The sequence below is a fragment of the Alligator sinensis genome, unplaced genomic scaffold, assembly GCF_000455745.1.
Source record: "Alligator sinensis unplaced genomic scaffold, ASM45574v1 scaffold781_1, whole genome shotgun sequence".
In the NCBI taxonomy this organism is placed as follows: domain Eukaryota; kingdom Metazoa; phylum Chordata; order Crocodylia; family Alligatoridae; genus Alligator; species Alligator sinensis.
In genome coordinates this window covers 5,903,635-5,917,283 of record NW_005841845.1, presented here as the reverse complement: position 1 = coordinate 5,917,283, position 13,649 = coordinate 5,903,635, and the positions used below count along the sequence as shown (strand labels likewise).

At 47.7% G+C, this 13,649-nt stretch overlaps 1 protein-coding gene across 3 annotated transcripts in view; it reads left to right on the top strand.

The window, feature by feature from the left end:
- The window catches only part of CFAP57 (cilia and flagella associated protein 57), an 88,501-nt gene extending 75,117 nt beyond the window's left edge, over window positions 1–13,384 (top strand). For 2 of the 3 annotated variants that reach the window (XM_025206962.1, XM_025206958.1), the window contains 2 exons: window positions 11,978–12,104; window positions 12,413–13,384. In XM_025206962.1, coding sequence (XP_025062747.1) covers window positions 11,978–12,104; window positions 12,413–12,621 — 336 coding nt within the window. In that variant the 3' untranslated portion in view covers window positions 12,622–13,384. The remainder of the gene's footprint in view (window positions 1–11,977; window positions 12,105–12,412) is intronic. The other variant, XM_025206967.1, reaches the window with a different exon arrangement.
- Window positions 13,385–13,649: the final 265 nt, after the last annotated feature.

Below are 13,649 nucleotides of genomic sequence, written 5' to 3'. Positions count from 1 at the left end.
GACGTGGTCCGCGCCCCTACCCTGGGTGTCTTCAAGAGGAGGTTAGATAGGCATCTAGCTGGGGTCAGTTAGCCCCAGCTCTTTTTCCTGCCTATGCAGGGGGTCGGACTCGATGATCTTTTGAGATCCCTTCCGACCCTAACATCTATGAATCTATGTATGCCATTTATAGTTGGAGCTGGATGCTAACACTTCATTGGGGGTAATTCCTAACTGACTCCATTCAACAGCTTTGTCACCTCCCATTCTTCTTGCCAGAGGGTAGTTCTGGCTGATTCTGGTGATATGGTCATATGCAAATTTTACTGCCAGTGATTTCATACTTTCATCCAGACCAGTGATAATGGTATTGAATAACATTGGCTACATAGGCAGGCTATGGAATATCCTTTTTTGCAGGATTGTGCGTATGTATGTACTACGGTTGTTATATAGACATACTTAAGAGTTTGAGCTCAAAGGCTTTTTGGCCAGCAGTATCAATACAACATGCATATCCCTTGAGTTTCTTGTGTTGTTCTACAGCAGTTAGACAGCAAGCACCTCAAACTGCCACAAATACTTTAGTCTCATCCTGTTGCGTGTTGGCAACCTGTTTCTATGTAAAACATTTGAGATCCAGAAATGACCTTTTTGGTTACTTGGATTCAAATATTGTCCCGCCTGCAGTGGGGACAAACCACCAAACAATGGACACTTGAAGTACCTCTGTAGTCTGGGGTGTGGGTTGTAGCTTGCTTAATAACTATTCTCCAACTATTTGGGTTGGTCTAATAAAAGATATCAAATTCACCCAAGGAACCTTGTCTGTCTGTGGTCTGGGGATATTCTTTCCCAGTAAAAGACTTTATCTCCCAAGTTTGCAAGCAGAAGGAGACAAGGCTCTCAATTTACTCCCTGGCACCAGGAAAGGCTGGCACCAGACCTGTTATTCCCTGGGTATGCCTCCCAGGATGTGACAGGCATGAGTTATTTTCTCTGCAGAACACCTCCATCCACTACAAAAAAACACAAGAAATCCTTATTTGATGAAAGGGCAGAAGTGTTTCCAGGGGCAGATCCCCCATGTAGAGTTTCTCTCAGAAGAGATCTTCTCCTCCACATTGTCCCCACAGAAAGACTTAGTAGCCTTGAGTAGGTTCTCCAGAAAGCTCATATGCACTATGATGCCAGTGACATGGCACCAAAGCATTATTAGCATCAGGTCCTTGTTACAACATCTCACAAAACAAGGCTCATTTCCATCAGGTTCCTGTTCCATAGCACAGCTTTCATGGAGGCCTCTTCAGAACTGAAACTCAGCATGGATTTTCATAGATTCATAGATCGTTAGGGGCTGGAAGGGACCTTGTAGATCATCAGGTCCAGTTCCCCTGCACTAGGCAGGAAAAGACAACTGGGGTCAAGTGACCCCAGCGAGGTAACTGTTCAGTCTCATTTTGAAGATTTCCAGGGTAGGTGACTGCACCACCACTGGAGGGAGTTTATTCCACAGCCTGGACACCCTGACGGTGAAGGAGTTGTTCCTGAAATTGAGCCTGAAGCGGCCTTCCAGGAGTTTGTCTCCTTTGCTCCTGGTCTTCCCCAAGGGTGCCCTGGTGAACAGCTGTTCACGGAGTCCTTGATGTGTACTCCCCTGATGTAGCGTTAAGCCGCTACCAAGTCCCCTCTCAGCCTTCTCTTCTGTAGGCTGAAGAGACCCAAGTCCCTCAGCCTCTCCTTCTATGGCTTGTCTGACAAGTCCCTGATCATACGGGTGACTCTCCTCTGGACCCTCTCAAGTTTTTCCATGTCCTTGTTGAAGTGCAGAACTGGACACAATACTCCAGCTGCGGTCTCACCAGTGCAGAGTACAGTGGGAGTATCACTTCCTTTGTTTTGCATGAGATGCAACACTTAATGCATGCCAGCGTGTTGTTTGCCCTTGCTGGCCGCAGCATCACACTGCCAGCTCATGTTCATGCGATGGTCAATCACTACCCCTAGGTCCCTTTTGGCTGTGTTGCAAGTCAAATTGTCGCCACTGAGCCTGTAGATATGTTGGAGATTGTTTGCCCCCAAATGGAGCATCTTATACTTTAGCCTCATCTAGTGTTGAACTTCATCTGGTTTCAGTCTGCCGAACTCTCCAGTCTGTCCAGGTCCACCTTTATCTGCAGCCTATCTTCTGCCATGACCATGCTCCCTCACAACTTGGTGTCGTCCACAAACTTGGCCAGCGAGCTTTTCACTCCCACATCTAAATCATTGATAAAGATGTTGAAAAGCACCGATCCAAGCATGGACCCCTGAGGGACACCACCAGCCACTTCTCACCAAGACAACACAGATCTGCTCATGAGAACTCTCTGGGTCCTACCATGCAGTCAGTTTTCCACCCACTGAACTGTTGAGCAGTTAAGCCCACAATTTTCCAATTTTTCCACAAGGATATCATGGGATACTAGATCAAAAGCCTTTTGGAAGTCTAGGTATATAATGTCAACCTTCTCTCCCATGTCCAGGTGGTGAGAGACCTTTTCATAGAAGGAAATGAGATTGGTAAGACAAGACCTACCTGCAACGAAGCCATGCTGGCTGTCGTTCAGAACCTTACCCTCAATGACCATATCGCACATAGATTCTTTAATGAGCCTTTTCAGGATTTTCCCTGGGATGGAGGTTAGGCTGATTGGCGTATAGTTGCCTGGGTCCTCCCTCTTCCCTTTCTTGAAGATGGGCACAGTGTTGGCCCTCTTCCAATCCTCAGGGCTCTCCTCTGTGTGCCACGAATTCTGAACGAGTTTTGCCAGAGGTTCTGCAATGACCTCAGCCAGCGTAGTCTCGGGTAAAGTCCATCTGGTCCTGCTGACTTATAAATGTCTAGCTTTTATAGTTGGTTTTGCACCAGAGCAGAATCCACAGTGGGAAGGATATCATTCCCACCATGCCCCTTGTGATCCTTATCTTGCTTGTCTTTCCCCTTAGTCCAGTGAAACACTGAAGCAAAGTAGGCATACAGGAGTTCATTTTTTTCCTGAGTGTCTGTTACCAGCTGTCCTGAGGTGTTAAATGGAAGCATGGGGTCCCTGCTTGCTTTCCTTCTGCTCCCTACATACCTAAAGAAGGACTTATTGTCCTTGACTCCCTTGGCTAACTTATAATTAGTTCTCTTGGAACCACTGGCAGCAACAAGCTGCAACTAGTGCAGATCCTAATGCATATGGCACTGACACATTGCTTGTATGCTGTGTAGAAACCCACAGCATCAGTAAGGTCCACAGAATTGGCAGGAGCTTGCAGGAGCCTGAATTACTGCTGTCAGGGCCATCCCTGGGGGTGGCGCGAATTGAGGCGATTGCCCTGGGCTCCATGCTTTGGGGGGCCACGTGGAGCTGAGCTGGCTTTGCGTCTGGCCGCTCATCACCCCCTCTCCCACTGTCACCACATCCAGGCCCCACACAGGCTGCTTTGCCCTGGGCTCTGTACCCTGCTACAGTTGTCTCTGACTGCTGTTGTCCATTTTCATCTCACTGGCACTGCAAGGACCCTGGTACTTACAGCACTAGTCTTGCTTAGTGTCAGGCAACAGCCGGGGTTCAGAGTCCTCTAACAGATACTCTTCTAAAGTGTGCCTCCCACATTCTTTCATTTCATTCCCACAGGGAGACTAAGGGATCATCCCAGGACAGCACTGGGGTACCTTTGGCCCAGGCCGTGGGCTGCAAGAGCACAATTTGCTAATACAGTTATGGCCCTGCTAGTGCCTGTGGGCTCCCCAAGGGGAGAGAATGCCACCTTGAAACAGCCTGAAACGCCATGGTTTTTTGTTCACCATCCACTACTACTCAAGCTGTCCTGCAACATCTGCCCATTTACTTCTTCCCTGGAACATGCAGACCTGTCCAAAACTAAGCTCCAGTCTATAGCCTTACAAAGGCCTGTTCTCCAGACAAATCAGTGGTTATCCCCAGGGATCCTACAACTGGATACATTTGAGGGCTCAAAGACCTCCAGAAGGGAGTGGCAACACCTCTTCTAGAGGAGGTCAAGGAAGCATCCTACCAGCTAGTGGAAATCCTCTGCTCTGTTCCTATAGGGAAAGTAGTATTGCCCATAAATAAGACATATATCCAGCCCCATAAGATCAAACCTCAAGCAAGGTGGGCAAGAATTCTCCACTCTCCCCTGAAGGGTCAGAATCCTTCTTGCCATCATCTTTATGTGACCTAAGTATCAGGCCTCCTCAAGTTTACAATTTAGAGATGTCAGCTATGAGACCAAAATGTCCAGTTTCTAACTGCTTCAAAGATAAGCTACTACCAAATGTGTGAGAGGAATTTGGCTTTTTATAACAGAGGGTCAGGTGGTACCTAAAGCCCATTGCCAGCCACCTTAGAGGCAGTAAACAGGGCTTCCCACTTGATGGTGATGGTGATAATGTAGAAGAATTCACTCTTTCTGCAGGATCTGTCTTCCCTTGGAAAGTTTAGGCCACTGTGGCAATCTGTCTCAATTTTTCAGTTATCTGAGCCTACTCCAGTTGCAATTGTTTTGACAGGACTGTTTGGAGATTCCCAAATAGATTCAACCCCTCACTGTTTCAGAGCCTTTCTGACCCCCTTGAGTCATACTTGGTCTTATATCACCGGGATGGCAGCTGTCTGGTTGGCTTTGCTCAGTGCCTGCTCCCACCCCTGACCCTCATCCATCTTCAGGGGCTCTTCCCCTTCCCCTTGCAGGAGCAATAAGATATATTCCCCTCCAATATTTGGGAACAGGGTATTTCACTAATTGCTCTCTGATCCCCAAAATGACAGAAAGATAGTGACCGCACATGGACTTCAGATGCTGAACACATGCATATGCAAGCTGAAATTCAGGATAATTACACTTGCCTCGGTAATCCTCTCCTGGACTCAAGACTGGTTCACTTTTATTGACTTCCAGGATGTATTTTTCTGCATATGCATACTGTCATCATATAAGCAAGTGCCACTTGTAGGAGCTCAGAATCCATTTTGCACTTTACCTCTTCCAGAGGCTCACCCTGAAAGTAAATCAGCACCAGTCAAACTCCATCCCTTTGAGGGTTTGAATTCTTCATGGCAGTTGCAAGATTACAGATTCTAAGAAGGGCTTACCAGGTAATGAAGATTCTGCCTTGTAGAAGGAGACTAAAAAGAGTTTGTTAAAATTAGCCTTCCCAAAGAGGTAATGTGGAGAAAAAAAGACAGCCAATTTTACGAGGGAGGTTGATTACCTTGATCATGTTTGCCTGTGACAGCATGGACCTGGTCTCAGTGACCCAGGAAGTCATTTCAGTGCTGTGTTCTCACATCAGTGCCTGAAATGCTGGCTCATGCTCTGAAGCTGAAGCAAAGAGACTGGTTCTCCAGGTCAGCCAAGATACATGCAGTGACTAATGATGATTGCAGCATGCTCTCTGCCCATTGAAGGTCACATAATGTTATTTTCACTGATGATAAAATAGTATTAGAATTCCTGGGAAATGCAGGGTGCTTCCACCCATGAAGGATCCATAGATTCAAAGATTCATAGATGTAGGGTCGGAAGGGACCTAAGTAGATCATCAAGTCCGACCCCCTGCCCTGGGCAGGAGAGAAAACTGGGCTCATATGACCCCAGCTAGGTAACTATCCAGCCTCCTCTTAAAGACCCCCAAGGTAGGAGCCAGCACTACTTCCCTTAGAAGTTGGTTCCAGGTCCTAGCCACCCTGACTGTGAAGTAGTGCCTTCTAAATGTCCAGCCTGAGGACCAAGTCCTGGGGGACTCCCCTGCCCACATCCCTTCAGGTTGAATATGACTCATCCACCACCACTCTCTGGGTGCAGCCCCTCAGCCAATTTGCGATCCATCTGACTGTGTAGGCATCAATGCCACAGTCGCCTAGCTTTTTAATGAGAATGGGGTGGGAGATAGTGTCAAAGGCCTTGCTGAAGTCCAGAAAGACTACATCCACCACGACACCTGCGTCCAATGATTTTGTGACCTGATCGTACAAGGCAATCAGGTTGGTCTGACAGGACCTGTCCCTAATGAACCCGTGCTGGTTGCCCCTGAGCATCATCCCCCTGCTGGTCCTTCACAGATGTGCTCCTGGATAATTTTCTCAAAGAGTTTCCCCAGGATCGAAGTAAGACTAACGGGCCTGTAGTTGCCTGGGTCCTCCCTCCTCCCTTTTTTGAAAATGGGGACCACCTTGGCCTTCTTCCAGTTTTCTGGCACCTGGCCAGAGCACCACGAGTGCACGTAAAACTGTGCCAGGGGCCCTGTGATGACCCCTGCCAATTCCCTCAGACGTCCAGGCCCTCCAGAAGTTCCCTAACTCAGTCCTCCCTGACCCTAGGCCTGGGAGAATCTCTCCTGAGTCTGTCCTGAATCTCGGTGGGGGAGTCCCGGTCCCTGCACAAAAAAAATGAGGCAAATAAATTGTTAAAAAGGTCTTCCTTTTCCTCTGGTGCAACCACCAGATTGCCAAGCATATCCTACAGGGGCCTCACATTACCCGGTGCCTTCTTCATACTCTCTATGTATTTAAAAAAGGACTTCTTGTTGTCCTTGATCCTTGATGCTAGCCCTAGTTCCGTATCTGCCTTAGCTTTCCTAACAGCTCCCCTACAGACCCAAGTGATGGAGGTATACTCCTCTTTGGTGATAGCCCCTCCCTTCCATTGGGTGTACGCCTCCTTTTTGGCTTTCAGACATTCCTGGATGCCATTGATGAGCCAGGGGAGGCTTTTGAGCACTCTTGCCCCCTTTGATTCTCATTGGGACTGTCACCCCTTGGGCTCAGAGGATCGTCTCCTTAAGGAACGACCACTCGTCTTGGACACCCAGTTCCCCTACCCTCCAGGACCCCAGTGCCCCTCCTACCAATCTCAACTCATTGAAATTGGCCCTTTTGAAGTCAAGGGCTACTGGCTTGCTGCAGGCCCTTGACACCCTGCACTGAATGGTGAATTTCAGCAGGCGGTGATCACTGTCGCCCAGGTGGTCGAGAACCTGGAGTCCCCTCACCAGGTCATCGCCCGTGGCCAGGACCGGGTCCAGCAGGGCATTCCCCCTGGTGGGACTAAGCACCTCCTGGTTTAAGTGGAAGCCCTGTATCTCAGCAAGGAACCTTTGTGAGTGGTCAGACCTGGCTGACTGCTCCTCCCAGCAGATGTCCGGGTAATTTAAATCACCCATGATGACTACATCCCTTGCCTTAACTGCCTCCTCAAGCTGACCTGAGAATTCACAGTCCAGCTCTTCCCCTTGGTTGGGTGGTCTGTAGTAGACCCCCACCATTAAGTCCCTTTCCCCACGACCCCCCTGTATTCTGACCCAGAGCACTTCACCCTGCCCCTTCTCTGACCCCATCCTGTTAGTTGAGGACATGTATTGCTCTTTGATGTAGAGTGCCACACCCCAACCTTTCCTCCCTGTTCTATCCCGCCTGTATAGTCTGTAGCCCCTAATGTTTACCACCCAGTCATGGGATGAATCCCACCAGGTTTCTGTGAACCCCACTATGTCTGGGTTTGTAGTAGCTCTTGGGAGGGCGAGTTCCTCCTGCTTATTCCCCATGCTATGAACATTAGTGTAGAGGCATTTAAGGCCTTGTATTGGTGCATGCCCCCCCCGCCCCCCAATTCTTAGGACTATCCGGACCCATGTCACTTACCTGGGTATTCCTTGTTCACATTACCTGTCTTGGCTGGGAGGTGTCCTCATGTCCCCCTGTGGCCCCCATCCCCCGGCAAAGCTAGTTGAAAGCATGCCATACGAGATCAGACAACCTGGAAGAAAAGACACGCTTGCCTTTAGGGAAGAGATGTAGCCCATCCCTCCCAAGAATGCCCCTTGCGTGAAAGTGTGGGTCGTTGTCCAGGAACCTGAGGCCTGCCAGTTAACCTTGCTGATGCAGGCCTTGTGTCGCCGTCTGTGTCTACTTACCGGGAGAATAGAGGAGAATACCACCTTTGCCCCTGTCTCCTTGAGTTTGGCCCCCCAAGGCCTCAAAGTCCTTCATGATGCGGTCTGGGCTGCCCCTGGTTGCGTCATTTGTTCCCACATGGATAAGGACCATGGGGTACTGGTCTGAGGGTTGACTGTAGGCCGGGATCCTCTCTGTGTTATCCTGAATCTGAGCCCCAGGCATGTAGTAGACCTTGTGTGCCATGGGGTCAGGTAGACAGATGGGACCCTCCATTCCCTTTAGGATGGAATACCCGATGACGAGGACCCAGCATTTCTTCCTCCTGGTGTTCCCTCTCTGCGCCATCTGTGTTGTGCATGGAGTGGCACTGTCCCCACTGGAGGCATCCCCTTCGTCCTCTTCCTCCAAGGCTGCCAGGGCCTTGTATCTGTTCCCGAGCTGTACCTGGGGAGCCACCACCATGCTAGCCTGAGCAGCCCTAGGCCTGGTGGGTACCTTCTGCCACTCCTCTGTTGTGCGTCTCTCCTGGAGGATCTGTACACTGGACGACTGGTCCTGCAGTGAACGGAAATAGGTGTCAATTTTGTCCTCTGCAGCCCTGATCCCCTGCAGCCTGCTCACCTCAGCCTGGAGCTCCCTCACCTGCTCCTCCAGGGCCCTAAGTCAGGCACAGGAGGGACAGGCAATTCCATCACTGCTGTGGAACTGTCATTTAGCCTTCTCAGTAGTAACTGTCCCTCCCATTAGAACTAATAGCCTTGTACTTCCTGCCACACTTATCTATAAAGACAGCATTACTAGTAGCCATCAGGTCAGCCAGACAGATGGGGCGATCCATGCCCCTACGGCAGGTAACCCACCTTACATAATTTGTCACAAGCATATAGCATCTTTATGGACGGAACCAATGGATTCAACTTCCCATACTCGTCTTGAAACCATGTGCCCGCAACCAAGATGTTTTGCTACCCTTTGTATCTAAGACATGCCCTGCACTTTTACTTACATAAGACAAATGCTTGAGGTCCTCTTCTGCCCTAGTTCTAGCCATAGCAGAGAGAATGACAATTTCTACCCAACAGCTCTCCAAGTGGACATTGGGCTGTGTAATCATCAACACACATTACGCCAGAGCTGATAAGCATCCTCCACTGTGCTGAGGGATATATTTGTCTAGTACTTAACCACTTACGTAGTTGGAAAGTTCTTCCTCATATCCACCCTAACTATTTCTTGTTGCAGTTTTAGGCGATTACTTCTTGTCCTGTCTCCTCTGGACATAGAAAATAATTGATCACCATAATTTTATAACAAGCATTTTTGTATTTGAAGACTGTTACCAAAACCTCCTGCAGCCTTTTCTTTTCTGTCATTCTCTGCTGAACTCTTTCCAATTTGTCTGTGTCTTTCTTGAAGTGCAGTGCACCTGACTGTACTCCAGGTCGTTCCCCACTGATGCTGAATAAAATGAGAGAATCACTTCTCATTACTTGCATACGCTACTCCATCCACAGTTTTCTACAGTACATTCTTAGATATTTGAACCCCTTTGAAAACCAGCTGCTGGAAGGCCTTCAGATAGCTGAATTGGTTTGGATATGTGAAACAGTTACAAGTTGTTATATCAAATTTAAGAGTAGAGATACAATGTTGTATTAAAGCTTGAAAGAGACCAGCATACAACACCAACAGTTACAAGTACTGTGTCAAATTTAAAAGTAGAGGTGCAGGGGTGTAGGTTGTGCAACACTTTTAAATAAAAAGAGACCAGATTGTTACACAGTACTAACAGTCACAAGATAGTAAAAACAATGTTGCCATCCAGATAAGCAAGGTTCAAATAACTAAGGATATACTGTATTACATGTTTCTGCAATAACATTACCACAAGCTGAATGTGAGTCAGTAATGTAGAGCAGTGGTTCCCAACCATGTTAGACCATGGACCAGAAGTGACCATGGACCGGCAAACTGCAGACCAGCATACTGCAGTCCAGAAGTGACCAGCATAGTGTGGACCAGCAGCCAACCCTTTTTTATACTGAGTATTCATACTGAGTATAAAAAAGAGTTGGCTGCCAGTCCGCAGTATGCTGGTCACTTCTGACCTTCCAGTCCAGCAGCCAACCCTTTGCAGCCCAGTACCAGGCCGTAGCTCGGGGGTTGGGAACCTCGTACTGCAGCCTACCCAGTCGTTCTCCATTTTCATTATAGTTGCATCATCCTGCTTCTTTCTGAATACAGAACAGAAAAAATATTAAATTCTCCCTCTAGTATATCATATTTGACAAACGTACCATCTTCCACAAGTATTAGGCCTAAACTATTGCTACTGAATTATTTGAATCTGTCAGTAGAATGGTGCATAAAGGAAAAAACAATTTATATTTATTTAGACTTCCAAACAGCCTGTGATAATGTGTCTTATAGGAGGCTACTGAAGAATCATGAGGTTAGAGGTGAAACATGATTGTGGATCAGAACTGGTTAGGGGAAAGAAACAAATAGGAATAAAGAGTCAACTTTCATCATGGCAAAATGTTAACAGCAGGTATCTTAAGATTTCATACTAGGATTTGTGCTTTATATACTCATTATTGTTCTGGGGAGAGTGAGCTGTACAATAGCTGTGCAATAGTAATTGGATTAGTCAAAACTAAAGAGGACTATAAGATACTTCAAAGGGACATAAACTATGTGAATGGGCAATATGACAGTAAATGAAGTTTGTGGTCAATAAATGCAAGGTGACGCACATTAGAGGGAACAGTCTGAAATCTCCATGGATCCCCAGAGTTCCAAAATAACCATATTAGCTTTAGAAAGGGGCCTCTATTTGTGGAGAGCTCAGCAATGACCTGAGCTCAATACACAGCGCAGTCAAGAATGCAAAACAGATATTTGTATCCATGAGGAATGCAATGAAGTATAGCACAAAAAAATGTATAATGCTTTTTATGTAGAGAAAGAAAATTGCAACCTTATCTGGAACACTCTGCTGTACTATACCATATCTCAAAAAGGAGATTGCAGAATTAGAAGAGCAGCCAGTGCTTAGGATCCTGGGAAGTGTTCACATGAAGAGTTTGAAAAGGTTGGGATTGTTTTATTTTAGAAGAGGACTAGAAGCTCTTTGAAGCTGTGTATGAATTAATGGCCAGTCTAGAGAAGGGAGGGTAGGAACTTCTGTTCTCTCTGTCTCATAACACAAAAACAAGAGGACACTCAATTAAAGTAAAAGATGGGATGCATGAACCGGATGAAAGGAAACACTTTTCCACACAATTCTGATATAATAAAGGGCTTAGTCTGTCTGTCTGTCTGCCTGTCCATCATGCTCTGCGAAGCACTAAACAACCAGAGTGCTCCACAGAGACAGACAGAGGTGGCAGTGGTGGCAGAGCGCCGCCATGATGGCGGGGACAGACGGGAAGGAGCAGGGGGGCGAGGTCAGTGGAGCTGGCCTTGCCTCCGGCCCTGCTCCTGGGAGGCAGTGGCAGCCTGGGGTGGTGGCTCCACCTCAGTGGACCAGCCAGGCGGATGCAGAGCAGGCAGGGATGGGGAGGGTGGCACGGGGCTGGACGCAGAGTTGGAGGGAGGAGTGAGGGGAGGTGCAGGGCTGGATGCGAAGCGCGGGGGTGGGGGTCGGGGGTGTGCAGCTGGACACGGCAGGGCAGTGGGTGGCGGAGGGGCTGGCTGAGGCATGAGGATGCCAACAGTGTGGAACCATGTGGCTAGGCAACAGGCAGGAGTCTGGCCTCCTGCTGACTGGGCTGAGCAGGTGATCAACATATCTATACATGCATTTAATCACAGTAAATTTCTCCTCTTTAAGAAAGTACTGTCACAGTACTATCTTAAAGCAGCATAAATTAGTTTACTGAAGCCTAATTGCATTGCACATGTAGACTCTGCAGCTAATTAGTCTACTCCACAGTAAAATGTACATGTAGACACAGCCAGTGCTGAACTATGTAGTACAATGGATGCTTTCCTGCAAGGAGACTGTGATACAGCTGTGTTCACTGGTCGTCGTGGTATTGTTGTTACAGGAAAATGTGAGTCTGATTAAGGAAATTAATGAACTACGAAGAGAACTGAAGGTGACCCGCACCCAGGTACATGACCTCCAGTCAGCACTTGGACTAACCAGGAAAAAACAAGGGATCTCAAATACAGGTGACTCAGTGGTTCTTCCTGTATCTCTGCATATTACCAGCTCTCATCTCAAAACCACTCTTCTGCCTCTGTCAGCACTTCTGAATTTCTCTCCTTTTGGCTCTTGCATATTCTTGAATGCTAACGTGGTCTGGAAAGTGCTGTTTGTTATAGTTATGCTGTAAGCTGTACAATTTTGTTACTAAGCACTTCTGAGCTGTTTGCTTTAGCCCCTTCTCTCCAGTCCCAAGAGATATGTGTCCCAGCTTTTTCCCGGAGTACACAGAGACCTCATCTTCATGCCTTTGGGCCACATTTTTCTCTTCTAGTTCCATCTGGTGAATTGCTGCCCAGTCCAGGTGTGCTGAGGCTGAATCTGGAGAAGGAAACAGAGAAAATCATAAAAATGCAGCAGCTGGAAATCAAACGCCTTCAAGACCAAATCCAAGGGCAGGAACAAGGCTTTGTGGTTCGCCCTCTCTCAGGTCGGAGGCTTCCCACACTGGAGACAGAGAGCGAGGAGCTACCGCCACAATGACCTGACCTAATGGAACCTTGCACCATTGCAGTCTTTCACTGGATACGCTCTGCAACACAGACTGGACTTCTCTAGTCTTCTCTGTCTTGTCTGAGCAAAAACCTCCCTCACTCAATCCTCATGATGAAATCTCCCACATGCACCCTGTATGTTGGAGCTGGCCTCCTCAATAAAGACCTACCAATCTCCTAAAAATGCATGTGCTTGATATCCCTTCTATAGGAGGGGGGGGGAACAGAACAATGCAAATGCAGACAAATCTGTCTGTCATCTTCCTGCAAGATGTGCAGGTCTCTGGAGGAACTGGAGGGCACTGGAGAATCAGAGGTCCCAAGTATTTAAACACCATCAGGTGAAGTGGTAGGATTCACGGTTGGCCCCTGCCAGTACCCACGTGATCCACAAGAACAAGATGTGGGAAAAGGAACAGCAAAACGTGCCTCAAGCACTGATCCAAACCATTAGTTAAAATCTGTTGCCCAGCCATAGTGACTTTATCAAGCATCCAGCAAAACTGACCCAGAGCCTTGTAGGCTAGTATCCAGGTATGTCAGCTCGCTCACTGCAGTGCTACAAATTCTGTGGCTAAGGCCTCATGCCTTTTCTCTCCTAATCTGTCTCCCAGCTCTCTCAGTGCCTTCCTCCCAACACCTGGAACCCTGTTCTGTTCCATTGCTTGTTCCAGGTCTCCTAAATGTCACTTCATAGTGTAACCCCATCTTTTACAAAATGCTGTCATACCCTACCTCTGAATAAAAAAGAAACTGGCCTTCTGCATTCTCGACTATTGGTGCATTCTGTCTCTCGCTGGCTTTACCTGCCCTAGTGGAGCTGTGTACATGTATTCAGCAATTGATAAGCATTTTAGTACAATTCTGGGCACAGGGTTACAGGAGTTCTAGGTGTTCTAGGAATGCACCTGCCTTGGTATTTGGGGCCTATTCAGTGTCTGGTAAGTCAGTAAGTTGTGTTGTCACTTCCTATACATGCTTCAAGGATTTTTCTGGTTCCCTTTAGAGACCAAAAAA